The 27176-nt window shown below is 57.8% G+C and overlaps 10 protein-coding genes and 1 non-coding gene across 12 annotated transcripts; 3 read left to right on the top strand and 8 right to left on the bottom strand.

Annotated features, from left to right (window-relative positions):
- Positions 1-3947: 3947 nt before the first annotated feature.
- On the bottom strand, positions 3948-5781 carry YOR378W_1 (Drug resistance protein; the record flags this gene model as incomplete). The annotated part of the gene is made up of 2 exons (XM_062768266.1): positions 3948-5333; positions 5374-5781. The coding sequence occupies 2 exons, from the start codon at positions 5779-5781 to the stop codon at positions 3948-3950; spliced, it is 1794 nt and encodes a 597-aa protein (XP_062624250.1).
- A 1832-nt stretch (positions 5782-7613) lies between these two features.
- Positions 7614-9235, bottom strand: GPD_2 (Glyceraldehyde-3-phosphate dehydrogenase; the record flags this gene model as incomplete). Of its 2 annotated transcripts, XM_062768264.1 has the most annotated exons (8): positions 9146-9235; positions 8941-8965; positions 8817-8861; positions 8721-8769; positions 8325-8672; positions 8183-8261; positions 8048-8112; positions 7614-7994 (listed from the first exon to the last, which is right to left on the bottom strand). In XM_062768264.1, the coding sequence occupies exons 1-8, from the start codon at positions 9174-9176 to the stop codon at positions 7614-7616; spliced, it is 1023 nt and encodes a 340-aa protein (XP_062624248.1). In that variant the 5' UTR covers positions 9177-9235. The 2 variants fall into 2 exon arrangements, with proteins under 2 accessions (XP_062624248.1, XP_062624249.1); XM_062768265.1 differs by lacking the exons at positions 8048-8112; positions 8721-8769 and having other exon boundaries at positions 8202-8261; positions 8834-8861.
- Positions 9236-9702: 467 nt separating this feature from the next.
- Positions 9703-10244, top strand: LOC62_01G001767 (uncharacterized protein; the record flags this gene model as incomplete). Its single annotated transcript, XM_062768263.1, has 2 exons — positions 9703-9735; positions 9858-10244. 2 exons carry the CDS (start codon positions 9703-9705, stop codon positions 10242-10244), a joined length of 420 nt encoding a protein of 139 aa, XP_062624247.1.
- A 2141-nt stretch (positions 10245-12385) lies between these two features.
- On the bottom strand, positions 12386-13054 carry LOC62_01G001766 (uncharacterized protein; the record flags this gene model as incomplete). Its single annotated transcript, XM_062768262.1, has 1 exon — positions 12386-13054. The coding sequence occupies one exon, from the start codon at positions 13052-13054 to the stop codon at positions 12386-12388; it is 669 nt and encodes a 222-aa protein (XP_062624246.1).
- Positions 13055-14055: 1001 nt separating this feature from the next.
- Positions 14056-15681, bottom strand: soxC (Dibenzothiophene desulfurization enzyme C). Its single transcript, XM_062768261.1, has 3 exons — positions 15193-15681; positions 14570-15155; positions 14056-14534 (listed from the first exon to the last, which is right to left on the bottom strand). The coding sequence occupies exons 1-3, from the start codon at positions 15513-15515 to the stop codon at positions 14130-14132; spliced, it is 1314 nt and encodes a 437-aa protein (XP_062624245.1). The 5' UTR covers positions 15516-15681; the 3' UTR covers positions 14056-14129.
- Positions 15682-16624: 943 nt separating this feature from the next.
- On the top strand, positions 16625-17952 carry LOC62_01G001764 (uncharacterized protein; the record flags this gene model as incomplete). The annotated part of the gene is made up of 4 exons (XM_062768260.1): positions 16625-17124; positions 17158-17574; positions 17607-17751; positions 17785-17952. 4 exons carry the CDS (start codon positions 16625-16627, stop codon positions 17950-17952), a joined length of 1230 nt encoding a protein of 409 aa, XP_062624244.1.
- Positions 17953-18566: 614 nt separating this feature from the next.
- AFUA_2G14360_1 (putative endo-1,3(4)-beta-glucanase) lies at positions 18567-19624 on the bottom strand (the record flags this gene model as incomplete). The annotated part of the gene is made up of 3 exons (XM_062768259.1): positions 18567-19183; positions 19229-19517; positions 19559-19624. 3 exons carry the CDS (start codon positions 19622-19624, stop codon positions 18567-18569), a joined length of 972 nt encoding a protein of 323 aa, XP_062624243.1.
- Positions 19625-21451: 1827 nt separating this feature from the next.
- Positions 21452-22671, bottom strand: LOC62_01G001762 (uncharacterized protein; the record flags this gene model as incomplete). The annotated part of the gene is made up of 5 exons (XM_062768258.1): positions 22039-22671; positions 21816-21992; positions 21723-21765; positions 21619-21680; positions 21452-21582 (listed from the first exon to the last, which is right to left on the bottom strand). Exons 1-5 carry the CDS (start codon positions 22331-22333, stop codon positions 21452-21454), a joined length of 708 nt encoding a protein of 235 aa, XP_062624242.1. The 5' UTR covers positions 22334-22671.
- Positions 22672-22983: 312 nt separating this feature from the next.
- aspC_3 (Aspartate aminotransferase) lies at positions 22984-24809 on the top strand. The gene is made up of 9 exons (XM_062768257.1): positions 22984-23134; positions 23178-23251; positions 23290-23476; positions 23515-23757; positions 23798-23849; positions 23884-24062; positions 24097-24236; positions 24276-24701; positions 24736-24809. Exons 1-9 carry the CDS (start codon positions 23012-23014, stop codon positions 24782-24784), a joined length of 1473 nt encoding a protein of 490 aa, XP_062624241.1. The 5' UTR covers positions 22984-23011; the 3' UTR covers positions 24785-24809.
- A 383-nt stretch (positions 24810-25192) lies between these two features.
- LOC62_01G001760 (uncharacterized protein) lies at positions 25193-25806 on the bottom strand (the record flags this gene model as incomplete). Its single annotated transcript, XM_062768256.1, has 3 exons — positions 25193-25248; positions 25283-25471; positions 25509-25806. The coding sequence occupies 3 exons, from the start codon at positions 25804-25806 to the stop codon at positions 25193-25195; spliced, it is 543 nt and encodes a 180-aa protein (XP_062624240.1).
- Positions 25807-26383: 577 nt separating this feature from the next.
- On the bottom strand, positions 26384-26476 carry LOC62_01G001759. Its single transcript is given in 2 exon segments — positions 26384-26422; positions 26440-26476. It is a non-coding gene; the product is annotated as a tRNA-Arg (tRNA).
- Positions 26477-27176: the final 700 nt, after the last annotated feature.

Genomic DNA, 27176 nt, shown 5'->3' with positions numbered 1-27176 from the left:
GCCAAGGTGGCAGGCATTAGCCATGGTATCGTGTGGCCCTCTCAATGTTTGTTCTTGAAGCACCATGATGAATTCAGGTGCCCCTGAGCATGAAGCGAGGGTGCTGCTGCAAGTAGTGGCGGCACGACAAGGGTCACGGCAAGCTGTGAGTGGCGGCTATGACGCGCGCGACACGCCTCGACATCCGGCATCCCGTAGAGACATGGCGACATTCCTCGTACAAGCGGCATGCCGAGTGGACGCCATCGTTGGCCGTTAACGCCATCAGGCCAATCCCAAAATCGCCGACAGCCTTGGGCCATGTGAGATGAGTTGCTGTAAACCAGGCAGAGCCACATGCGGCGCGTAATGTGACAACAAACACCCTTGTGACGAGGGGACATTGTGAGCCAGGGGGACTGATCGGGCCACAACTCAAACCGCAGCTGAACACCATACATCGCCTCAGAGTATCAATTAACTGCGCACCCAACTGAGGCCATGAACTCTTGAACAAGGTAACTATAATACGTGTAGACCGAGGCGCAAGTGTTGTAGTCGGCTGACCCTGGGGTCAACCCCATCTGGCAGGCGGCGGCGGCAGACGCAAAAGCGTTGAAAAGAATATCTTCAAAGTAGATGCAAGGGCGAGAGAAGATGCCGACGGCGCCGCAGACTCTATAGTCTGCCGCCACTGCGCACGGAAGGACTTGGGCCGTGACAGCAGCCGAAATGGCGGCAGACCCGCGTTGGCAAGCGCTGGCATCTATCATTTCAGCTTCGCAAAGAGTCGAAATATAGCTGGCAACCGATGGGAAAGCCTCGAGGATATAGCACGGTGATGCACAGTTTGCCGTGCCGCAGGTCGTGACTTGAGACAGTAGCGACAGCTCCCAATCACAGACCGACTTGGCGACTTGGCACTGCATCTTGAGGTCTAGGGTGCCGCCCGAGATTGCTGGGTCGTTGAGGCAGCTGATGGAGGTGTAGCCGCACAATGAGCCTGCACCAGATGACGCAAGGAGGCAGTCGACACAGTCGCTGGTGGTGGCAAGACAGGTTGATTCGAACTGGGACGCCCGTTCGTTGCAACGTAGTGACCACGTGGTGCACCCAAGATCGGTCGAAGGTTGGCCCGAAGCCGCCTGGACCGTCTCGCATTGTGAGGTTGTGATCGCACACATGCCCTTGAGCTGCTGGGCGAACTGGGAGCAGGTGTAGATGCACTCCCCCGTCACCCCCGAAGGCTCGGCTTGTCGTTTGCCCAGGGACTTGTCCCAATACTTTGTTGTCCGGGTGGGAACTATCGCTGATGCGAGCGAGACAGCAAGAGCGAGAGATGTGACGATGTGACGCATTGTGTAAACACGTGAAGGCGTGGATATCTGCTTTGCGTTAATAGACCACACATTTCAAGGACGCACCTGTTGACTCGGAGGAGTACCCATGTCGCGGCAGCCGACGGCGCCCTACCTTTTGTACTCGTACTTTTGTGGGTAAACACGCCGTCTCGTATCCCCAAACCCCCTGCCACTGCCAAAACTTGCACACGCAAACAAACACAACACTGATTTCCCCTATCGGGTCTGATTGAGCGCCACGCTGGGGGAGAGAATACCTCAGTGTTCACTCTGTCGGCTGCCAAGACATGTTCATACGCCGGGCGGGCCTCGAGTCGCGACGCGAAGGAGGACCCAGCGGGTAGTTGGGCTCGGGAGCGACCGTATCTCTGCATTCCCCGGCTCGCATTCAGCCCCAAGCCGAGTGCTGCAGCCTCGGGGCCGTATAATGCAGAGGCAACTCCTGTGATGCAAGACGAACTCTCTTCCATATTGCTCTTCAAGGCCTTCTGACCCACAACCCGGGCGTGTCCTCACTTGCCTTCAAGCCCCGTTGGAGGCGGTGACCTCGGCGCCCCAGCCGCTGCTGACGGCCTTGTCACTCCTCGGCATTGCAAGGACTGAAAACGCAGCCAGTTGCTTTGTCCGCGCCTACATTGCCTTGTCCGCTGTCGCAAGGCATGTCCCCAACGAGTCGATAGTCGAATGACGTGCACCGGTGGGCGCCCATTCCAGGGGAGTGACATGGTGACAGGCGACCGCTGCTCCACTTTGCCCCTACCGCGGTCGCTCCGTGTTCACTCCCCTCATCCCAAGCCCTCTGCACCACTGACAGCTGCTCACAGGCGGACTCTTCCTCAGATTCCCCGGGACCCTGGCCAGAACTCTTGCCACTCGACAGGGTGAACGTCTTGACCTTACCTCTTGTTCGTCTGAGGCGTACAGTGAGATGGGCAGACATGGCGGGTTGGAAGGGGATAATTGCATCAAGAGACAACTCTCTCTCTCAAGACTGTCATGGTTTATATCTACATAAATGCAAGGCTCGGGGACATGATCGATGTTTGAGAGCGTAGCGAGTTGATAGCCCCGCACTACGAGGACGCGAGGCGATTCAACTGCAATACTATGCCATGCGGACGTGGCTGATTACAGGGCGGCACGAGCGCCGATAGGGCAGGATACCTTGGCTCTTTGGTAGGGGAAACGAGGATTCTCGAACGCATACGCTTGCCTCGAGGGCTCTCCTCTCTTCGGCACCGTGGGCACGAAAACGCCCCCTCTGTCATCAGTCGCCGCGTGATTGAATCGAAGGGGTTACTAGCCGTCAGAGAGACGGTATCCCCGACACCGCTTCGGCCCGACTACATACGTTTCCCCGGAACACCGATCGCTCTTTATCCTTGTCGCTCTCCGCGCCACAGGGAACTCCTGCCCGAGGAAAGTGCGTCACCCGACTCTGCCCAACAAAGGGCATCAATGTCTTGGCGACCGCCGAGTTGCCCTATGAATGTAGGTTTGAGGGCTATTCAACGGACACTCTGTACTTCAGGGGTGCTCCCTATCCCCAAAAGAGAGTCGCCAAGATCAAGGCCAAGGACCCCAGGTCGCAAGCCCCCACAGGATACGCGCGAAATCGATGCGATCAGGGCAACGACTCAAAGTCAGGATGCGCTGCCTTACGACATTGTCCGAGACACTGACCGGGATCCCCAGCCGACGCATGGATAGTGGCGTAGGCAGCCATGCCGGCGAGTTTGACACCAGTATGTACCGCAAGCCGCTGACATAGATCGATCCGGGGCTACTGTCGGTAACCGACCATCCCTTGGGGCCGTTCTCGTGGCCGGGGCCGTACGGCGCGTGATCGGGTGCCATACAGAGGAACTCGGCGGCCGCGTAACATGTAGTAGCAGCCGGCCTCGACACCATAGTAGGTCGGAATGTCAAAGCGGGTCCAGCCAAACCAGGGCTTCCTGACGGGCACTGCTGTTAGCGATGTACCTTCTTGACTGCAACGCCGGATAATGTAACCGCAGCACAAGACAAAGATCACGAAAATCGCACCCGCCTTCTCGGACGCGTCGTTGTAGTTTTTGAAGCAGAAGTCGATGGTGCAGAAGAGGGCGCCGTTACAGACCGCGAGCACAAACGAAAATGCGAGAGAACCAAGTGGATGGTTGCGCTGCAGTGCCGTTCCGACAAGAAGTACATGACGATGGCCCAGATGACCGTCTAGAACACGTTCATGGGTATGTCGACACGGGATTGCGCTACAAGGATCATGCCGGGGAAATGCAATGTATGTTGTTCCTGCCTGGCGTTGATACACGGCCAACAAAGGCGCCCTGGACATCGGAGAACAAAATAGACGGGACTGGGGGATTGTCAGACCCGCTAGAGTAGTATGTTACTCACATAAGATAATTGGGAGGGCGGCAACACCAAGGAGCAAGAGACAAGCCGTAGTGTCGGGTATGTCGTGGAAGACGGAACCGCAAACAAAGGCAAAGAAAGATCAAGACCGTGCCCTGGCGAGTGCCACCCGAACATGTCATCGGATCATATAATCGGTATATCGCGGTGCATTAGCTGGCAAGCTGTACGCTGCGCGGGGAACCATGCTGCCTAGTGCGCACCGCCGTCACGCGCAAATCCCACATGCTTGGCCAAAGGCCACTTGCGCATAAAGATGACGGCAATGACCACGATTGCGAATGCAAATGCTGAGCACAAGAAGAAGGAGATCCTGAGGCCAGTGTAGTAGTGCCCTGTCCTCGCGGCGACGTCGTTGGTGACGAGCGACGAGACACAGATGCCGATTGTCGCGGCAATCTGGCTGGCGGTTTGGAAGAGGGCGCCGCCAACAGATTGCTCGTTGTCATTGCAAAGGTTGGACATGAGGATGGACCCAATGCCGACAGTCAAGTCGAAGCCGAATGGCAGCAACAACAGGGCAACAAACTCGGCCTTCCAATAGAGTGTTCCTGCTGGCTCGACGGCGTAAATGATGCAGGCCATCCCGGAGAAGAAACCGCCCATGGCAATTACGTATGGTGTTCGAAGACGGGGGACGATCCACATGACCGCGAGCGAAGCAAAGATGCCGCAGATGGCAGCTGGAACCGTGTGGACTGCCGTTTTCAGCGCCGTGTAGCCCTTGTATTCCTGGTAGAAGACGCTGGTGAGATACACCCATCCTGCAACAGCGACAAAGGGGCAAAAAGCACAGAGCATGACAATGGTGATCTTGCCGCCGTTTCGCGTGAAGAGGGAGAGCTTGGCGATCGGCGGGAATGACAGGCGGTGCTCGACATGATGCTCCCAGAAGCCAAAGAGGATGAAGAGGACGATGGATGTTGCGAGGAGTGCAGGTACGTAGGGTGTGTTCCAACCCTTTGGTGCAATGCCACTCTCCGTGATGCTAAAGGTGAAGAGGCACAGTGCCGCGGTGATTAATAACCCGCCGAGCCAGTCGATACGCCTGTCAGTCTTCTGGTTGGCCAAGTCGCTCGGGATGACGAACAAGCCGAGCACGAGCGGGATGAGTGTAAGACCTCCCAGGATGAAGTGGAAGTACTGCCACCCGTGGGCGTTGATCCCCGCAACCGCGCCGCCGGCGAGGACGCCGACGCTCGAGCCGATCGGGTTACCTAGTCCGAACACTGCAAAGGCGATGGTGCGGGCCGGTTCTTGTCGGAACGTGACGCCGATGATGCCGAAGCCCGCTGGCGTGGCCACAGCCAGTCCGAGGCCTGTGAATGCACGCACGATGCACAGTGCGAGTTGGTTTCGCACAGCACCGCTGATGAATGAAAAGACGATGGACACAGCGAGACCCGAGAGGAAGAGGATTTTACGGCCATAGATGTCGGCCATTCGGCCTGCGAACAGGAGACCACAACCATAGGCCAAGCTGTAGGCTGATGCAACCCACTGTGCTTGGAGCTGCGAGACGGAGAGATCGCGCGCCAAGACGGGGATAGTGACGACGACGCCATTGGACATCATTGACTGTGGCTGGGTTAACGAGCGAGCAGGGAGGAGGGCTCACAGCAATGAAGGTGTTCATCAGCATGACAAAACCGAGGAGAATCTTGCGGGTCTTGGACAATGTTTCGACAATCTTTTCATCAATGGTCCGTCGGGCGTCCTCCATTCGGTGGCGGCTCTTCTCGCTCAGAGCAATGGTGGGTGTGCTCATCACCGTGCAGGAGGGCTCTATCTGGAGCTGCGAGGTAGCTGAATGTGGGGAATCGGGGACAACAGTCGCGCGCGGCTCAATTTCCCCGCCATCATTGTCTTGGACAATTGGGCGCGTCGTCGAGCTAGAGGAGGACGTGCGGCTACGGCTGGAATACAGAGCGATGGGGCCGACACCTGCCTCGACTGAAACGTTGCGCGAGAGCTTGATGATACGCCCCGAGTGGGTGGGTAGCTCGCCGGTTTCATTTGAAGACATGGCCAGGAACCTGGCGCGGGTGTGAGGTGGTGTGGAGTGGAGTGGTGAAGCGTAGCCACTGGTGCTTGCGCGTGCTGCTGATTCTGAAGATGTGATCAAACCCATTCAATCAATCAACCTCTGGGGGTGATATATATCCTGTTTCGCTGGTTGGTCAAGTGGACGCTCTTTAGCTGCTTGGCGACGGCCTTCGGAAGATTGTTGAGTGAGTATGAGTCAGTCCCGATGTCGCGGTGGAGGAACCAATGAGACTGAACTCGACCCAGGCAATGTCGGTGGATCGGAGCCAGGTCCGGGTAGATGAGGGTGCAACCCGTCAAGTCGTATGGAAGCTGTCAGCCTCATTGTCTGTCACCAAGGCGTCCCATAACCGGGGAGATGACTGAACGAGTCGTTCACGACTGGTGTGAGCAAATGCGCGGGTTGGCGGTGGAGGCGGGCAATGACAGAGATTTACGGGTGAGGACCGATCCTGCGGCCGCAAGAATGATGAGGATGTCGGTGGGGTCGGAGCCAGGTCCGGGAAGGATCCTGTTCCGCACCTGGCAAACAAAACGCCGGGTCAGATAAGCGCGCCGCCCTGGTTGCTGCGGGGGGTTTTGCGGCTCTCAAGCGCACCCTACCCACCCAGCGATAAACCTGCCGACGGGGTCATGCCTGACAGAGCGGTCGCGGTGCACATTGGCTCTCTCCATTAGTGCCTCTTCCAAGCACCTCTGTGTAGGAATGACAAAACTTGCCAGCTACGCAGAGGACGAGCGACGTTGTATGACAATGCGCTCGACACACTGGAGCTGCGGACGCCATGCGAGGCCTGCATGTCGGCCGGGAAGTGGACGCACGTTGGGGACAGCTCTTACCACCCGAGGCCCACAAACGCGGCAGCGTGAGCCCCGCGCAGGGTGGGAGACGGCAGGCGCTCGGTCCCAAAGTAGGTGGTGAGGATGCTGGGCCATGCGAGCGCCGCGGGAGAGCGGCTCGAAGAGACAAATAGAAGTGGCAAGCACTAGCGCCCCCAGGCGAGTAGCTCACGGAGCCTGGCGTCAGGCACGACCAGCGGCATTGGCTTGGTTCTCGTCTACATCTTCCTTCTCATTGATAGTGTCGAGTAACTTGTGCTGCAAGGGGCGGGGAACAAGGGTGGTCGTGGAGGACGGCGTCATCCCCACCGTCGACGAGTCGGAGATGGAGCTTGTCTCTGGGTGCGATGGAGTGAACGGGGCGGGGTGCGCCGGTTGAACTGGCAGCTGGTGGTAGCTCATGCTGCATGCGTGGATGCGGGTGATCATTAAAGCCAAAAGAATGAGTGGTTATGCCCTTCTTAAGGCTTCGCCGGTGTTGGCGTCCATACGAAACACGAGTGGTAAAGAGATTGACCTTGGGTCTGCCGCGCCCTGGAGACCCGGCAAGAAGTGGGACACTTTCTGGGGCAAGCTGCACTACGACACTCAATTGCTCAACCGGTGTATGTGTTCCGATGGGGGGCATTGGCGGACACTCCTGTAGATCCAAGTCATGCACACCAAATACAACAGTGACTCGAGGGTGACAGTGACTCGAGGGTGACAGTGACTCGATGGTAAACAAAGTCAATCACCGCAAATGCGAGTCGAGATGAATTCCAATCTCTTCTGTCTTCACCGTTGTTGCCCTGTTTTGCTCTTCTCCGAATCATTATTCAGCCTTTGCCACACCATTGGTGTCTGAATGCGCCCGGAATCAAGTGTGTCGCGAATGCTCCACCAAATTTTTCCATCAGCGCCCCTTTGGCTTTGTACATCAGACAAAAAGGTATTACTATAGCACTTTGCACCATCTAATGGCGGCCTAACTCATGCCTTGCCGGCCTTGTCCACCTTGGCTACATATGCAATGAGGTCGCAGACACGGCGTGAGTAGCCATACTCGTTGTCGTACCACGAGATGAGCTTGACAAAGTTGGGGTTGAGCGAGATGCCGGCTTTGGCATCAAAGATGGACGACTCGGTAGACCCGAGGAAGTCGGTCGACACCACTTCCTCATCGGTGTAGCCGAGGATTCCCTTGAGCACATGCGACTCGGATGCACTCTTGATGGTGGCCTTGATGTCGTCGTACGACGCGCTCTTCTCAAGGCGGACAACGAGGTCGACCACGGAGACGTCCGAGACGGGGACACGGAACGACATGCCAGTCAGCTTTCCGTTGAGGGAAGGAATAACCTTGCCGACCGCCTGAGACATTTGTCAGCTGTATGGTGGGTGGGGGCACTGAAGACGGGATTTACCTTGGCCGCACCGGTCCCCAGGGGAATGATGTTGGCAGTAGTACCACGGCCGCCGCGCCATTCCCCTGTCAATGGTCAGTTGGAAACAAGAAGGAAAAACAATGCCTAGCCTGGCCAGTCGGCGTATGTACATACTGCCTGAAGGGCCGTCAACCGTCTTCTGGGTCGCAGTGGTAGCGTGGACAGTGGTCATGAGACCTTCAACAATCGTGTACTAGTGTTTAAGGTCAGCGCGAATTTCAGCACGCTCGAACCAAGTCAAGCCAGACACATGTACCTTGTCATGGATGACCTTTGCGAGAGGGGCGAGGCAGTTTGTGGTGCAGGACGCGTTGGAAATGACCTTGTACTCGGGCTTGTAGGCGTCGAGGTTGACGCCGACTACGAACATGGGCGCGTCCGACGAAGGAGCCGAGATGATTACTTTCTTGGCACCGCCGGTGAGATGGGCTGAGGCGTGCTTGGTCGTCGTGAAGAAGCCGGTAGACTCCACGACATAGTCGGCACCGACTTGACCCCAAGGAATGGTTGAGGGGTCGCGCTCACCAAAGACGGCAACGGGCTTGCCGTTGATAACCAGTTTACCGTCCTTTTGTTCAACAGTGCCGTTGAAACGGCCGTGGGTCTTGCGGTGAGCACGGTGCCGAGGTCAACAAGGTATGAAGAGACTCACCGAGTCATATTTGAACATGTAAACCATGTACTCAAGATCGATAAAGGGGCTGCCAGTGTTCAGAGCACCTTCAGGCATCCTATCGATTACACTCACTCGTTGATAGCAACAACATTGAGTTCGCCGTGCTCGATGGCGTTCCTACACACAAGTGGGTCCTGTTAGATTCCCGTTTACAGTGTGGTCCCTTGACGTGGGTGGCGGCGCACGTATTACTCACCTGAGAACGATACGACCAATGCGACCTATATGGCTTCAGCATCATTGCAAGTGGATAGAAGGGGGCCTGGAGCAGTCTAAAGGGGGCAATGGCCTCAAACGGAGGTGGGCAAATTAATCATTCGGTCAGCAACGACGACCTGACCCCCCGCCTGACCGCCTGCCACCTCAAGCCAAGTGCCAGAAACATAGAGGACATTACTTACCGAAACCGTTGATGCCGACCTGGACAGACATTTTGATCTTTGAGGTGGGAATTTGTTTTGTTTTCTTGTTCAGTTCGATGAAGAAAGAGATGTGGGTGAAGTATGACAGTCTGATGTAGAAGTAGACCAGTGGCAGCAGGCTGGTGCGGACCTTCCCATCGGTGAAAGGTAGGTGCCGAGTTGTTTACCGAGTCGGTGAGTCGTGATCGAGTGGGGGAAGCGGAAGTGGCCGAAACCAACCAACCATTTAGTTTGTCAGCTCCTTTGCACCTGTGATGTTGACAATTCGTCCCCATGCCTGTGTACTAATCTTGACCCATCCTGCCATTGGCCTGTCGTTATTCCCGCACGGAACTGTGAAACCAGCACTGCATTGCACTATTAACAACATCCTTGCCTTTGCCGCTGAAAATAAGCTCGTACCCTGGCCGTTGCTGCTGGCAATCAGCCAAGCAATAGGGGCCGCGATGGGGCCTTGACGGGCGAGCAGGTGATTGGCGGCTAGAGTGTCTCCCTAGCAGGTGGCGGCCCGGACAGCGACTGACCGAGAGGCCAAGATGGACAGGACTGTCCACGGTGCGGGCAGGTTGGTATGTAAACACCACTCTGCCTCGTCAGCTTTATGTTCTGACTGGGGAGAGAGGGAGGGAGGGGGGGGGGGGTTGTTGTTGCTGTTGTGCCGGCTCGACCACCGCTTGCATGTTCTTTGTAGATTACAAACAGAACTGCATCCACCGCCTACCCCGAGGCTGTGACATCTTGGACACCCCTCCTCAACACCGCGCTGCGTATCTCGTCGGAACTGGAACGTGACCGCCATCTGTCCCTGGCGATGTGGCCGCTGGATGGTGTCTGCACGATCGCTTTTCTCCGCGTCCGATCAGGATGCAACCCTGACCCCAACAACACCGCGGGGGGTCCTTCGACCGCCAGTGTGGTCCACTTCAACTGGCCAAAGTACGACACGACCAGCCGCACAATGATCAAGTTCAATCTGCTCAACTGGGAGACCATTGCCGACACGCTTAGGAGCGCGTCGTATGATGTGCTTAACGGCAACACCGACGTGTTCCAGATTTCAGGGGACAGGACGTTGTAGATGTTTAGGAGATATCTGCAGGTTGTCTGATTATGCGCGCGGGCGGAGCGATGGCCGCGGCGGCGGAGAGGCGGCCGATCCATGGCGGATATCAACCCCTCAACGTGGGCCTATCTGTGACGTACTCGCCACTCACCCAATTACACAGTCTGATAACTCGACAAGAAACTTGCTCTGATCCGGCAGGCATGCACACAACTTTTAACGGGGATGAAGCGTGGCGACACCCAGCCAGCGACGCTTGTCTGCCGTGTTGTGTGCATACCCATCTTCATCAGAGCAACAGGACCCTCCACCAAAGGAACCACATCCCCGAGTGGCGAGGAGCTAAGGCTGGGCTGCTTGCCGGCGTTACAGTCCTGCTGAATGGCGACGCAGGCATCTTCTTGGTCAAACGAAGGACTGAGACCATCGAGACGATGTGCGACAAGGTCGTGGGGGACATGGTCATGGACGAACACGTGCGGTGTCTGAGAAGACGCCCATGGGCAGCACTATGACCACTCCAGTCTTCAGCCGAGGCTTGGATGGTGGGAATGATGATGCGAGCGAGGGAGCCACTGAAGAAGGGGCCACTGACCCTGCAGTCCTGTCCGGTTTGCGAGGGCTGGATGTCGACCGGATCCTTGCCAAAGTGTTCAGCATCGACTGCAGCACTATGGTCGAATTCGAGGATGCCGCCTCGACGGCGAGGAGAAAGGCCGCAACGCCAACAACACAATGCCCAGGCTCGCCCTCGGGCATACACCGAGATTCTTCCCGTATTTTCGGTATCGCCACACTCGCTGTCCGCCGATATCTTGGTCCCGCCCGGCGACCAGTTCGATATCAATGAACCCGACCAAGTCGCGTGGGAGGCCAAAGAGGACAAGCGACTCGGCTGGCGAGGATCAACCACCGGCATGCCCAGCATGAGGGCCAGCCAACATTGAGTGGCGCCAAAGCCATCGTATCCGACTCCACACATTTGCCAGCAACGTTAGCACGGCCGTACTCTACCCACGCGGACACCACCCGACCCGTCTCAATGCCGAGACAACCACCGTCGAAGCGGCCAACGAGTTCGTCTTCGTCATCTCCCTCGCCGGTTCCAATTCAGTGGGAGGCATCAGTCTGCAATCAGCTAAGGCGAGTCAAGCGAAATACAGCAGCTAATTAAGAGAGGAAATCATATTCGCTCCTCGGCAGTCCGCCGCGGACCAACACAAGTTCCTCTTCGATATCGATGGCAACGCTTGGAGCGGGCGCTTCCGCCGCCTGATGAGCACAAACTCACTCGTCATCAAGGCAACAATCTTTCCGCGATGGTTCCAGCCCAAGCTCATCGAGTTGGTCCTCGCCACGGTCGCTGCTAACGCCAGGTGGTTCATGTATGACCCTGCTCGACTGGACTTTACCGACTTGATCCCCATCATGGCCTTCTTTCGCGGGACACCGGGCCGACCAGATCTCGCCTTTGACACTACGGCAAAGGCGATAGCAACCAACGGGCGATGCTTCATCGACAAGCTGTTCCGAGTCGAAGACATGCAAGCGTGCACGTTTCACCTTCTAATGGAATGGTCGGACATTGTATCGAAAGCAGAATGAAGGCTCGGAATGCACTGCTACTGTGACGTGGTTCATGGACAAAGGCTCGTGGGGACAATGGCTCGTGGGGACGATGTACCCGCGTGACGATGTACCCGGTGGCGATATACCCGGTGACGATGTACCCCTCCATTGCCTGCTCTGGGGGACTAGGAGCCGGGGCCACAGCAAGCCCTCCGGTCGCGAGCACCTCGCGAGTACGCGCCAGCTGCACCTAGACACTGCCTTCTTTCCACATAGATGACTGGAGTACGAGTCCGAGTGCGGCAAGACGCGCGATGTCTCTCCAGTGGCGGATGTTCGATAATCCTTTGGCCAACCCGTCGCCGTTGAGGACCAGCGGCCTTCAAGCCTTAATTCACCGCCACCATACAACCACGGATTGGTAGACATCCATGTCCGCTCACGCACGAAACAAGTTAGTCACCGGTGATGCACCAGCCATCCAGCACTGGCCCACACTTTGCGATTATAACACATTCATCAGGCTATCGGTATCCGCAATTGAATCCGGGTCCATGGTGTAATCAGGGGACTCGAATCAAGTTCGTCTACTGGCGATACGGACGGCGGTTGCCACCGCGCTGTCCTCCGCCGTTGTTGCCATTGCCGCCGTTGGGGTTGGGGTTGGGGTTGGCGGCGCCACCGCTGCCACCGTTGGGGTCGCCGCCGGTCTGCACGTTGGGTTCATTGCCACCCTGGGGAGCACCGCCAGCCCCCTGGTCTCCGCCGGAAGGCTGGCCACCGCCACCACCACCAGAGGGATCACCACCACCAGAGGGGCTTCCACCACCAGAGGGGCCTCCACCACCGCCTGTGACCGCTCCACCCCCACCGGCCGCTCCACCACGAGGGGGTGTGACACCCACGCCGGGAATCGGGGGAACAAAGATGGCCGAGCAGACCGTCGCGCAAGTCGACCAGGCTTCCTCTGCGCCCAAAGCAGCGATGGCCTTGGAGGTCTTGAGGACGTATTCGGTCGTCGGCGGGACAACAAATTTACCCCTGTCCCAGGCGTTGGAGGTGTCCCTGTCGACGGGGTAGACTGACACCCGGCCGTAGGGAGTATCGATGATGGGGGCGAAAGAGCCGAGACCATAAGGGGGAGAGGGGCCCGTACCGCTAGAGTCGGTGATAGGAGTGACAAAGTAGCCCAGCCCAGTGTCACCGGCACGCACCAGGGCGGAGAGGAGTGTGAAAGCAACGACGGTGGAGAGCATGTTTGATGAGAATCGAGTGGGGTGGAGACGCTCCAAGGTATGGGCAGTGCGATTATATGCACGACCGACATCTCACGCATGTATCGTCCCCAAGACGACCAAGCATGCGGGAGGCGGTTGGAAGGTGAAGCATGACGATGCGGGATTCTTATGTCTATCTGCTTTTGGCAGTTTTGAGCGTTTCTTGTTTCGAGATGGGTGCAGGTTACGACATGGGAGAGGTCGTTGCGTTATCGACGGGCAGCGGCTGTTGCCATCAGGACAACGAGTGTGCTTGATTTGGAGATGGGCTCAGGACAATCAGTCTCGTTACTTACATTCGGCGGGAACACCCACCTCGGGTTGATCAGAGTCCACACCCATCAGAGAAGCATCGTCAATTACTCTTCCCGCCAACGTCACCTGCGCTGACCATGTCCAGGAGTCACCACGCTGGGCTCGACTCAAGGCTGGCTGCCAATGCTTTACGTCGTGGAACGATCGCGACATGAGCAGCGCCGGTCGTAACGCGGGGGGGCTCATAATATAACCCAACCCACTACTGACCTCATACTCATGCCACTCAAACTTCCATCTCTCCCTGACCTGTCCCCGCTGCCGTCATGGCACCCCGAGGTCCAAGCCATTGCGGCGACCATAGAACTTGCGTGATTCCAGGAATCTGAGTACGTCCGCGTGCTGCATGGACATGACAAGTCGCCGCTGTCCGCCTCAATGTTGACCACTTCCAGCCCACTCAGTTTCAAGGCCCTCGACAACGTGCGAGGCGTTCGTGCCTTTGGGCTAAATGCACGAAGCTCGATAATGAGGCGGGATCATCATGCCGTGCTTCGAATTGGTGGCATCACCGTCAGAACGACTGCATTCATTTGCGGATCTCGGAGAACCGGGAGCTTCATAGGTGGACAATGCATGTGGGCGGGCACTGTGATGGTGGGCAATAGCAGAGGACAAGAAGACACATACCTGACCCCAACTCTGCGCCCGCCACCCACGTACCCGCCACCCGTGTACCCGCCACCGCGTCAAATATCACTTCATTCGTCACGAATACAACAACACACCACGCACATACTTAGGTGTACCACGATGGCTCGGGCACCTGGTCAAGCAAGAACCACACACCCTGCTCGCGGTTCTTGTACGCAACCGGGTCATGAAGCGAGTGGGTGCGAATGTCACGCCAGAAACGGTCGAGGCCAGTCTTGTTAGAGGTGCCACGAGCGCCGACAACCTCGTAGATGCCGGCCGTGACGCGCAGACCAGTGTCGGTGGTGACAACCTTGAGCGAGGCAACCTCCTCGGCAAACTCGCCGCGGGCACGAGGAGTGAGAGCGGTACGGTCGTTGCTGTATTTGGCGTAGAGCTTGTCCGCCTCCTCGTTGACCTTGTCGGCGAGGGCCTCAGCGGCACGGGTATGGGCGTAAAAGTTGCCATACGTGCTGAGGACGTAAAACTCGTCGGTTCCCTTCTCCTTGTTCTGAAGGGTCAGCCTCGCCCATGTCACCAACCCACCTCGCCGCCGTACGGCCAAGCACGCGTCGTCTTGGTGGTGTACTGCTTGCCAGCCTCAAGAGCACCCTGGGCAAGACCAAGGTACACATTCGCAAACACCAGCTGGATGTTGGGCAGCAGAAGTGACGCGTAAGGCGTCGCCGTCGCCTCGGGGATCGGCTGGCCGTCCTTCCAACCAAACGTGTTCGACCAGGGCAGCTTGACGTTGTCAAACTTGGCACTACCACTCTCGGTCAGACGAAGGCCAAGGTTGTCCCAGTCAAAGCCAAAGGTGATACCAGCGGTCTTGGACAGCGCGTAGGCAAAGATGTGCTTGGTGGGGTCAGTGTCAAGGGCACCTTCGAGAATGACAATGTCAGACAAAGCCGCGTTGGTTGTAAAGTGCTTGGAGCCGTTCCAGGTGAGGCCATCGGCACCGACGGTGATCTGGAGGTCGTTGTCGCGCGGGTTGACAGCTGATCCGGCGAGGTAGTTGTTCTCGGTGAGGAGCTTCTCAAACGCATCAGCCTCCTCCTCGGTACCAAGGACGCGTGTACGAGCGTTGATGGTCCAGTAGGTGTGGTAGCCGAGAACGGCGCCGAGAGAACTCCCGAGTCAGCACCATCCAAAGTCACTTGACTTACCCGTCATACTTGGCGAGCTCGCGGAAGACGCGGTAGCCAACGCTCACGGGCTGGCCGCCACCGCCGTACTTGGTAGGTGCGACGACGCGGAGGAGACCCGAGTGCTTCAGCAGGGCGACCTCGGCAAGGGGCGACTTGTTCTCCCTGTCGCGCTTGGCGGCGTCGACGGCGAGGATCGCGCCGACATCCTGGGCGCGCTTGATCCAGCCAGCGGCGTCGGTGGGTAGCGTGGCAAAGGCGCCTTTGTACTGCTCGTAGACCTTGGGATCGGTCGAGTTGGGCGAGGATTGAGCCTGGTGGCCATTCTGCTGGGTAAGAGTCATCGTGAGGTGAGGGAGTGAGGTGTTGTCGAACTCTCACCCGCCAGCCTTTTATCGATGCCAGCGACGCCGCCAGCGACACCGCGGCCAGAGCCACCGCTACAGCTTGCACGAGCATTCGCCATCCGGACTACCATGTCGCGATGGTCGCATGGTGGAGGTCGAGTAGCCGTAGTGGATAAGTGAGTGAGCACGCAACGATGAGACGCAATCTAGCGTGGGTGTTGACATCGGCAATCTCGCCTCTTGCCAGGGTGGCCTCGGCCACGGGCGGACTGAAGTGAGCGAGGTCAGCCAGGCGGCAAGTCAGTCACCACCAATGACGACATGTGAGCTACTTGAGTTGTTGTTACCCAAAGAGCCGGTTCCGCATACACCAGGATGGAACAAAGCAACTTTAGACCTGTCTCATCAGGATTGGAGTCGCGTAAGTACATAGGTTTATCAAACGCGTACCCCGCACTGCTGACGCTCCAGTGACCAGTAGCTGGCTGCTAGATGGTCTTTACATACGCGGCGAGCACACCATCTGCAAGTGAGACGTCCAAAGATCAGCTCATGTGCCCTCGCAGGCGGCTCTTCCAATCACCCTTGCAGGCCTGAATCGCCATGTGCACCGCGGTGAGCTGGAAGGTCGGCCGTCGAGATGAAAAGGACCCGTGCGGTTCCATACCGCGCCTCTTTGTGGTCTACATGCAGGGCGCCGCCTCGCCTTGTCACATGCAGTCCTCCGTCGACCATTGTCCATTGACCACTACCTCGACCGATCCCATTGGCACCACCGTTGTTGCGCACAACTGACTCATAGCCAGCAACTCGACGGCATCATGCTCACCATTGCCATCACCAACAGCGACTAGACGGCCGCCGGACGTTGCACGGACCGCTGATGGCGTCGAACGTCACACTGACCTTCTGATGGCGTTCACCACCCGCTTCCACGCTCGGGGCATCTGCGCAAAGTCTTGGCCATCCATCATCAACCCCTGTCTAGTGCTCGCCTCCGTACTCATCGTCATTGTAACTTTGCAGGTCAATCGCCTTCGGAGGACCTCCCACACCCTAAGTGCAATCAACACCCGCCGCCATCAGCCACCACACTCCCTCACGCCATGGGCACCTCGCAGCTGGTCTGTGCGACACTTCTCCTGGCGGCACTCCCCGTGACCCTCGCCCTCAGCCCCAACCTCTACTTCAACACCTCCTTCACCGACCTCGACGGGTGGTGGAACTTTGGTCCTCGACCCTCGTCGTGGGTCGTCCGCGAGCTCGCTCCGCTCGGCATCACAACCGAGGGCCCCTCCTGGCATTCGACCAACAGCAGTTTAATCACATCAGGCACCCCGGCGGTAGCCAACCTCGCCGTCTACGCAACATGGGCACGTATCAACATCTCCGTGGACGACACCCCCACCACCATTCAAGTCACCACTGATCGACAGTTCCAAGGTCCACTTCCTCCTTGGTCGACAGCCACCAACACGACAGGCAACTGGACGATCAACCTCGGCCGCTCTCCCATCTCCGACATCTACAACGCGACCCTCACAGTAACCAACGGCTCGGCGTCGATTTACTCGGTCGAGCAGACGATAGGGATCCAGACACAGCAGTAGGTTCCTCAAGTAAGCGGTGCTGACATGAGAACCGACGTGACCCAACTCCTCCTCTACACCGCTCCAATCGTCAACTCTACCAAGCTCAACCCTCTGTACACCTGGAGTGGCGATTGGAGCCTCTCCCCCTTCAACGACCCCTTCTCCGGTGTCGTCCAAACGGCGGTCGGTGGCCCAGGCTCCTCCGTCGCCATCCCTATCCCCGCCAATGCGTCGTTTGTCCTCATACAAGGTGTGCGCGGCCCCGCGAACACCGATGGGTTCGTCGACTTTGACCCGCCGGCGCCATGGGGAAAGACGGTCCGCTTCTGGTCTCACGGCGCTACACCCAACGGCATGACGCTATTCTCTACACCCATCGACCCAACAGTCCTCTACTCGATGACGGTACGAGCAGGTAGCGGCCCCATCGGGCTCTACCACACGCAATACATCAGTGGCCTACTGTGAGTTTGGACAAAGTCCCACCTAATAGTAGTGACAACTCGAACTGGCCTGTTTTAAACGGAACCACGCCTTCGGTCACTACCACGACGTCTACCCAGGTATCAGCGTCCGCAACATCCCGCCCTGCATCCACCACTCTCTCCACCACCAATCTTGGCGGATTGATTGGGGGTCTAGTGGGTGGCTGCGCTTACCGTGCTGATACCTAGGTCGCCGGTATCACTGCCGTCATCGCCGTCATCATCATTACCGTCCTCTATCGCCGCAACAATCGGCGGTCCTCCAAGCCCGTGGCCCTGGACACTGTCGACCTCGCTGACATCCGCGATGAGGACGTGCACCTCACGCCTTTCACCCAAGGTGAGTTGTGCAGTTGACGAGGCTGACATTGAGGATACAGTGACAACTTGATGACGGCCACCGGGTGAGCTTACGTTTGTCTTCACAATCCTGACCTCCAGACGAGAGCCACCATTCCCCGAGCTCTCGGACAAGGGAGCCAACTCCACACCGAGCAGCTCATCTGATGGAACGCCCGGTACCGTAGGCTCGGACTACTCACGCCGTCAAAGCCAACCTCCAACCACTCGCCCCGAAGCAGGTCCACTGGTGACCCTTCAAGAGGAGGATTCCGAGGACGTGGCTCTAAGGCAGGCTGCCCCGCCCAGGTACAACACCGAGTGGAGGGAACGACAGCTCGCCGGTTTCGCCGCAGACGCGGCAAGCCCGGCGCCTGGAGCCACGACACCGCCGACGCAACTCCCCCCAGATGCTGCGGCAAAGGGCGACGACCCCCGATACGTTCGGGGATGGGTGTAGGGTTGGGCCCGTCATTGCCATCGGCGCTCCCGTCGTCACTGCCTTACCATCGTCGCTGCTGTCGCTCACTGCCCCCCGCCCACCCCAACCCCACGCCTGTACACATTCCACACAATGTACATACTCCATTATCAATCTATTGTCCTTATAGTGTCCATAACACCACCGCCGCTTATTGAGAGTAAATCTTGAGGCTGTTGATGAGCCAGTACGCCTCCTTGAACTGAGAAGGATAGTTTCGAACCAAGTTGGGGCATCCCCAAGTCGAGTTACCCCAGTCGCCACTGCAGTTGCCGTCCCAGTTATTTGGCCACGAGCCGCACATTGTGGTGTCGAAGATGATGTTCTGAGGTGTGAACCTCGTTGACATGTCGCAGTTTTGGTCATTGGGGAAGATTGCATCGGGCATGCCGAGATCAGAGTCGTTGATAGTGTTGCTGCCGCCAGTCAGGACCGACGGAATGTTGCCGGCGTTACGAGGGAACCACCAGAAGGCCATGCCACTGTCATCCCAGCGGAAGACGTGCCAGCCGCCTCCAACGCGGTTGAGGCCGGCGCCAAAGCTAGTGTCGTCCTTGGCGATTACGTTACACCCGGCATACCCCCTGCAGTCGGTGAGATAAGCCGATCCGGTGAACTGATCCTTGTTTGCCCACGTCATTGTGCAACTAGAAGTGAAGCCAGTGTGAATCGTGTAGCGGTTGCGGTCGTTGCTGATCGAGTTTGTGCCTTCAATGAAATCAATCTCGCCGCCATCGGGCCAGGTGCCTTGACCATTGCTCCAGTACGCTACCAAGTCAGCGGCGACACCAACACCAAGTCGCCTGTACTCACCGGGCCAGGTACCGCAGCCTTGAGGCATGTGCGCGAGGTCGAGGACGAACATGGATCCCTTGCCATACTGGTCGTTGCTTTGGATGCGAATAGACTTGCGGCCCCTCTCCTGCTCGCCGACCATGTACGACGATTCAACCCTCATGCCGAACTGATTGCTGTTGGTGACCCATGTAAGACCCTGCTGTTGGCCTTGCCACAGGGGCACGTAGTTGACAGTGCCGCTGGTGGGGTCATTGTCGGTCCACCACCACCAGTCGTTGTAGAAAGAGTTGCCCTGGTGGTTTTTCTGATCGTGTTAGTACACTCAAAGGAAGCCGGGCAACTCACAGATAGCCACCATGCGTTGACTGGGGAGAGAACCAGGAGGTAGAAGACGACGAGCGCGGCTACCATGATTCAGCCGAGGTGGGTTGGGTGTTGCACGGCTCTGAGAGAAAGGGGCCCAAGTTATAAACCAGAGACAACCAACCCGGTGAGAGGACTGGCAATGCCCAAAGGATGCGAGAAGAGGCGAAGAAGCAGTGCTGATCGGCGCTGTCGCGCGGTTATGACCTCGACGATTCTCCAGGTGACATCCTGGGGGCTTGCTGCAATGAATAATCAAGGAAAACATGGTACAGGACAGGGGCTCGGCAAGGGGGGGGCACAGTGCGTCAACATTATGCTCAAGGCATGACCCGAGCAGTTGGTTGCTGGTGGAGTACGCCATGAAGTGCCAAACTGGAAACAGCGGGTGCGAGTGCGTCCAGGGTTAGAACTATGCCCGCCAGTGCACGTCGACGCCATTGTACCCAGACTTCTTGATGAACGCGACTTGAGGCACCAGTGGCGTGGTGCCTGCGTATCATACCTGCACGTGAAGGCGTTACATCGAGGTGAAGCACAGAATGACGACGACGGCGGTGGCGGCGGAGGCAGGGGTGAGTCTGAGAAGTTTGGCGGGCGGGAGGAGTATGTCAACCCCAGGTTTGCTACATTGCCCAACTTGGTCTGGCATTAATGAAGCATGTATGGATTCCCAAACCTATCCAGTTCCCAAGTCTGCACCTCTCTTGGACTGGGTGAGACTGGCGTCATCCCCGCGCAATGCACAAGTCCCATCGACGGACAGGGCTGCACGTCGTGTGCCTAATTTACCGAAGGTACAGTCGAGGCACCCTTTGATGCACGCGTCCTGTCCCGCGCCTCTGCTACAATAGCCAGGCTCCTCACAGGGGGAACAACACGCCATCCCGCGTAGGTTTGACGGGTTGAGCCAAACTGTCGCCGGTCGGTGGAACCTGTTGCCCAAGACTCGTCTCAACGAGCCGAGTATGTCGGGTCTGTACGAGGAGCTTGCAGAGCACGCTGGGACACGGCGCCGTCCCGAGGACCTTTTGTACCCAGCCCGCAACCCAACTCTAATCAAAAGACAAACGTCTTGTTCTTCTTGCAAGGCCTGCGAGGCGTCGTGTGAGCGAGTCCGGAATGGTCACGAGCCGTCGCGTGTCTCATAGAGTGCACAGGAGGATTAGGCCCACAACGACGAGGGCAATGCCTAAAGTAGCCAAGACGGTGGTGTAGTTCCAGGAGAAGATAGACGATGACATGTGTCCCACTTGGGCCACGGACTGGTCCACCGAATCAGCGAGAGACGCAGCGCGTCGTTATGTCGAATGATACCGGGGTGAATGATGGTGTAGGAAGTGACACCAAGCCGCGTGCTGAACGGCCTCCATACCTCTTTCCGACGCGTGTTTACGGAATCCAACACTGGGGCACTGCCGTTAAGGGCTCGCGCCGTTGTTGAGGAACGACCTCCTCTGCACCAACTTTGAGGGGCGAATCTGCTTCGACCATGTTAGGCAGTTGCCCTCTCAGCGGTACTCCATCGGACGAGCACCGAGGAACAGTGTGAAGGGGATGGGATCAACACCGTTGACAACGGTCACATGATTCCTCTCACGGGTCATCACCAGCAGCGGCCGGTAGGATCGTGGATGCGCCAGCGCCGGTCGGCAGGTGGGCCGGCGAGCATTCTCAGCACCAGGGCCAGCTGCGCTTGTTTGGCATTTGGCTCCAACGGCAGTCACTCCATCCGGTGGGGCACCACAACGATACCTGGACGAGTACAACAACGAGGAGGAGCAGCATTGGTAATGAGTACAGTGTGCAGTAGCTACAATATTCAACGTGACGCGACGCCCGCCCACTCGAGCTGAGGACGGCACCGTGGCAGCTTCAAGCGACGGCAACGAGCCCAACGCCAAGGCAGACAAGTGCGGCGGCAACTGGCACCTGCTTTGCGGCTTCCCCGCTTCCCTTGGCCCCGGCCTTCTTGATCTCAAACTTGGGCGTGTCGTAGTAAGTGACTTGCAGTCAGCACGGAGTAGAGGACATGCACTCACTGGAAGAGTCCGATACGTTTGCAAGCCTGATGTAGTAGCCATCCGATGCGTTGATGTTTGGCCTGGGTTGGGGTCAGTCGGTGCGTGTAGGTGGGATTGCTCACGGCACGTCGACAATGAACCCTCCACCTCCGAGCTGCATAGGGCCTGGTCCGACGTCAGCGACTTCACACCTACTCCTCAGCAGAGCGACTCACCGAAAGGCTTGGAGGGATCTGACTGAGGTCTCCATAGCCAAATGTTCAGCTCCTGCGGCAAGACATCGTTGTCTTGGTGTGACAAGAGAAAGAGGGCATCGAACACGGGCCAGTATGTGTCCAACGGCGCCTGTCGTGATGTGTACGTCGCAAACCGAGCCTGTTTGCCAGCGACCCCTGGGCAAGCACATCAGCGACGTGGTTAGACGATGCGTGTACTTACACCACGAGGCGTTGTTTGGTGATTCGAACGCCCGCCCTTCCCACCGCAATGGCATGGCCGACGGATGGGGCTCGCGGGTTGTTACAATGTCGCCGTTCGAGTTGGTGAGGTTGCGAGAGACGGTCGCGTTGAGGGGATAAGGCCTGACATCTATTGGCGAGGTGCTCGGGTGGTCGGTGCCGTTGCTCTGTGAACTCTGACCCTGCTGAGTCTCATTCTTGCCGTGGGTGTGATTCTGGGCCACCACTCGGAGGGCACCGAGGGCGAGTGCGATAACAGCTAAAGGCGAGTACATGGTGAAGTGCACACCGCCAAAGACCAGGCTTCGTTGACATGTTATCCGTGATCCCTCACCAACTGCGCCCAGTTGCTGTCGCCCCGACGCGTTGGTTGTGGTTGCACGGGGAACTGTCCTGAACCCATCATGGGGTCCCTGGTCCACAGGTGCAAACCAGACAACCCCAACTCATGGCTGCATGTTACCGCCTGCCGTTTCAGACATTGTCACGTCGTTACAAGGCGCGGTGGAGTCGACGGGGGGCTGCCGTTTCGAGCCAAACAGACAAGAGATGAACACCACACGGTGTTTGCGGTCGAGTGGTTGTCCAGACGACGGACGGTGATGCTCGACTGTGACTCGAGCCGCCGGGGTTGGTGCCGCGTCCGACCTGTCTGTCCGGACTGCAGCTCGGGGTACCGCGTGTCGGCTCTGGTGCGGCGGACAAGGAGTTGAGGGACCGGTGGGGACCACGGAGATAGCGGCACCTGTCCGACCAGGGGTGACCAGCCTGGGTGGGCAGTGGTGCGTCGTGTCCGGCCGGCCCAGTCTCCCGAACGACAATGACGTCGTAAACTTTGGAATGAACAAAGTCTTGTAGCCCTTCCCACGTCATCTACCCGTATTGTATATTACCCAAGAGACGATGCAGTTTGCCCAACGTACCCCCAGTACCACCTCGACTCCCCTCGCACCATGTCCGAGCCAGCCAAGAAGAAGCAGCGTCTCGTCGATGTCGCAAAGAAGGTCATTGACGTGATGCGCGTTGAGAGGACGTCGGAGGCGCACATGATCCTCCGCGAGTACGTCGGCAACGAGGTGGGTGTTCAGGGACCGAGGATCTTTCCACTTACACGCGCAGATCCAGAAGAGACCGGGTGATGTCCCAGGTATCACGCATCCAGGCTCGACAGGTGTCATTTACTGCACTGACCGGTACGCCTCTGGCTGGGCTTCACTGGGCTGACTATCAGTGCCATGGCCAATGGCTTCTCGTACGACAATCCCGACTGGGGAAACATGGGACAAGGTGCTCCAGAGGTCGGCCCACTGCCCGATGCCCCGCCGCGCCCCACGGCACTCGACTTTGACACCGAAGGCGAGCTCATCCACGAGTATGCCCCTACTGCCGGAGTCAAGCAGCTCCGCAAGGCCGTTGCCGTGAGTATGGCACGAAATGGCTGTTCTGATCCGCGCAGAAACTCTACAACGAGACGTATCGCAAGGGAATGGCCAGCCAGTACACTTACGAGAACGTCTGTATTGTTCCAGGCGGCCGAGCTGGGATGAGCCGCGTCGCTGCGGTCATCGGTGACGTGTACTGCGGATACCAGATCCCAGAGTACACTACCTACTCCGAGGTACTTGCCGTGTTCAAGCGGCTCATCCCCATCCCTACGCCGCTCCTCCCGGAGAACAACTACCACTTGGACATTGACCGCGTGGGTTTCAACGCAACTGACAATTGCTAATGCCGCCCAGCTTAAGAGGGACATTGCGACGTTCAGCCTCAGTGTGGTGGTGATGTCGAACCGTACGTACCATGGTTGATGAACCTGACAGACCAGCTCGCAACCCCACTGGACAGTGCATTGAAGGCGAGGACCTCAAGAAACTCGTTCGCATCGGCGACGGCCAGACGACCATCATTCTCGACGAGTTCTACTCCTTCTACAAGTACTGGGAGGACGAGTCGCGCCTTGGCGAGTCGTTGAGCGGGGCAGCGTATGTTGACGATGTCAACCAAGTGAGTGGAGCGACTTGCCCGTAGCTGATCCCAGGACTCGGTTGTCATCATCGACGGCCTTACCAAAGGCTTCCGCCTGCCCGGATGGAGGGTGTGTTGGGTTGTCGGGCCCAAGAAGCTCATTTCGGCGGTCGCCAGTTCGGGCTCGTTCCTTGACGGAGGTGCCAACCACCCGTACGTAGACCAACAGAGACACTGTTGACTTGTCTCCAGACTCCAGATTGCTGCGATCCCCCTCCTTGACCCTGCCCGTGTGCACAAGGAGAAGATTGCCCTGCAGAAGACGTTCAAGGCAAAGCGAGACTATGTGCTTGACCGGCTCTCCAAGATGCCGGGACTCAAGGTCCATCCCGAGCCGCACGCAACGTTCTACATTTGGCTCGACGTCTCGGGCCTGCCTGCTCCCCTTGACGATGGCCTCGTCTTCTTTGAGGAACTACTCAAAGAAAAGGCCATTTGTGTCCCTGGTATCGCCTTCGACATTGACCCGGCGGCACGGAGGAACCTGTTCGAGTCGCCTTGCCATCACTTTGTTCGCCTTTCGTACGGGCCCAAGATTGAGAATCTCAAGAAGGGTATGGACGCCATCGAGCGTGTCCTTGCAAAGCACGCAGAGGCAGCACACTTGATGGGCCAGGGGTGAGCCACTTTGTTGATGTACGCTGACCAGCAGATATCAGAGATCAGACAATGCTGAGGCCGTCGGTACAAACCACGGTTAGTGAGGTAGAATGGCTTATGCAACAGTGTTTAGACCGTTTCAGTTTCGAGGATGGGTGTCCACGAGGCTTCGTACTGAGACGTCACATTCGTCATACAACTTGACAACAACCGACCTGCGGCGTTGGTGTGGACTATAAGGGGAAATGGAGGAAGATCGCAATGGTGGTCACAACCAAGATGACCACCTCGGGAGCAATGCTGAAAGTACGGGCACTGGTTGACGACGGCCCCCCGCGTTGCCTGACCTCAAAGGTGCTCGAAATGAAGGATGTGACTTTGCGTCAGCGACACTCTGGTTCAACCGACTTACTCGACGGGTCAGATACATTGGCTATACGAATGGTATATCCCTTTGCGGGTGCCAGATTCGATCTGCGAAAGGTCAGAATCTAGAAACAGCGGCGCACTTACGGGACCTGAACAAAGAAGCCCTCGGGATACTCTTCTGATATGATGACTAGTCCTGATCAGCGGCTTGCTAACATGTCGTGACTCACTGTAAGGCCGATTGCTGATGGTCCAGTTACGCGAATCAACCGTCCATTGCCTAATGTCCCGATCTTCCGCGAGGACACTCTTGTCGGGGTGCGAGAGGATAGGCGTAGCGTCGAACACTCGTGTAAGCGTGCTGTTTCCTGGCAGGGGAGGCATGCGTGTAGTGAATCGCCCGACCTTTCCTGCCACCCCTAGAGAGTCAGTGATGAGAGAATCAAGCGCACTCACAGAATATGTCTGGTTCCCGGGGGGACGTCCCATCCGGCGGCGTCTTTAGGAGTGGCAGCAGCGTCTCGTCGGGGTGCTTGACCGTCCACACTTGTCCATCAGGTGAGGTCCAGTCCTGCAGCGTAAACCCCCCTATTTGATACCTCTCGTTCAGTCGGCTGCTGTGTGTCGCCTTCGCCGGATGGCTTGGGGCCGGCCCAGGTCGACCGCGCCATCCATGGTCGTTGAACCCTTCCGTGGGCTGGGCGAACGCCGTTGTGCCAAGCAGCGCCGTCGATACCAGACCCCAAGGCAGCATGATCGCAACAACGAGAGGGGTGAGCTGCCAGAGCGTGTGAGAAGCAGCTTTATGGCATTGCACCGACGCGTCTCCCTTTTGTACAGCCGCTTGCTCGCCTCCAGCAGTCATGAATTGCGAGTCTAGGCAACAGCCGCCAACTTTCTTCCCGAAAGGCACGGTCTCGCGGATGACCACCTTGACCGTAGGTGGTGGAGATTGCACGGTCTTCGCTCGACGCGGCCACACGGTCAGTGCCTAGCCAGGGAATGGGCCATTCCGCGTCAGCAGCGCGTGAGTTGTCGAGGAGACTGGGCACTGCGCACTGGAATGCCGTTGTGGTGTGCGACAGTGGTCGCTGGCCCAAGCCAAGATGCCCATCGCGCCAAGCGGATGCCGGGTTCTCACAGGCGTACAGGCGGCGGCTCGCGGCTCGGTGGGCGTGCGGGCGCGCGGGCGCTGCCTTTCACGACTCCCACGCGACATCGGCATGGCAACATGCCATAACCACGCGTTAGACACGTGCAGGCTAACCAACTAATTTCTAATTGTTAATCGGCCCAGTAAAAATCATGAAGCATCATTTCAACTTTTCAATTAGAACCCACGGTGGGGATCGAACCCACGATCTTGCCCTTTCAAATTGTATTTGTATAGGAAAGGCACGCCTTAGCCACTCGGCTACGCGGGCCATGGAAATTTGCTTCCGTCGAAAGCGTGCCAGACAGCGCTTATAAGCATTCCTGTGGATCCCAATACAACACAAACATTCTCGCCCGAACCCCTGCTCGCGCTGGCGTCAGCACCAATGTGGAGGGCAGAGAAACTTGAATGAAAGAGCTGTCGATGGTAGACGGTGGTAGCCGCAGAGACGTCTCGTCGCTGGTCTAGATCCAATGGTCATTCGCGTGACCTCGCAAGCGTCAGCAACGACGTGGAGCTCTCAAGGCCATGCTTTGTGTGACGCTGATGCCAGTGTGAACAGCGAGGGCGGTGGCGGTCGTGGTGGTGGGAAGCACACACCCTGTACTCCTCATACACCTCGACTGATTCCGTCGAGTTTGCTCAAGAGGCTTGGCTCATGCGCCTCCCTGAGTTGTCGCGTCAGGCGCAAGCAGGGCGTAGCCGCAAGGTGCTTGCATGACCTGGTGCGTGGGGAATGTCATTAGACTCGCATATCGGAAGAGGAGCACCACGGGGAATCATTATCACAAGTCATACGATACGGCCGAGCTTTGGGACGCATGTAAAAGGCCGAGAGTGGGCCAGCCTACCGTTGTTGACGAGCGGATAGGTAAGCGGGGGCATCGGCGACCTCGGTTGTCTTTGGCCTGGGGTCCAGCCACCTTATCCCCGCGCAGCGCCAACTACCCCGCTCAACCGTGGCACCC

Source organism: Vanrija pseudolonga, chromosome 1 (genome assembly GCF_020906515.1).
Source record: "Vanrija pseudolonga chromosome 1, complete sequence".
In the NCBI taxonomy this organism is placed as follows: domain Eukaryota; kingdom Fungi; phylum Basidiomycota; class Tremellomycetes; order Trichosporonales; family Trichosporonaceae; genus Vanrija; species Vanrija pseudolonga.
This window is presented reverse-complemented; position numbering and strand designations above follow the sequence as displayed.

Excerpts from the sequence above, each read along its gene's own strand:
- soxC (XM_062768261.1), bottom strand. The coding sequence starts at position 15,515 with ATGACTCTTACCCAGCAGAATGGCCACCAGGCTCAATCCTCGCCCAAC. Across the intron at positions 15,156-15,192 it reads GAGCTCGCCAAGTATGACGG|TTCTCTCGGCGCCGTTCTCG; the intron begins GTAAGTCAAGTG and ends CTGACTCGGGAG. Across the intron at positions 14,535-14,569 it reads CTTGGCCGTACGGCGGCGAG|AACAAGGAGAAGGGAACCGA; the intron begins GTGGGTTGGTGA and ends CTGACCCTTCAG.
- aspC_3 (XM_062768257.1), top strand. The coding sequence starts at position 23,012 with ATGTCCGAGCCAGCCAAGAAGAAGCAGCGTCTCGTCGATGTCGCAAAG. Across the intron at positions 23,850-23,883 it reads TGTGGTGGTGATGTCGAACC|CTCGCAACCCCACTGGACAG; the intron begins GTACGTACCATG and ends CTGACAGACCAG. Across the intron at positions 24,702-24,735 it reads GCACACTTGATGGGCCAGGG|ATATCAGAGATCAGACAATG; the intron begins GTGAGCCACTTT and ends GCTGACCAGCAG.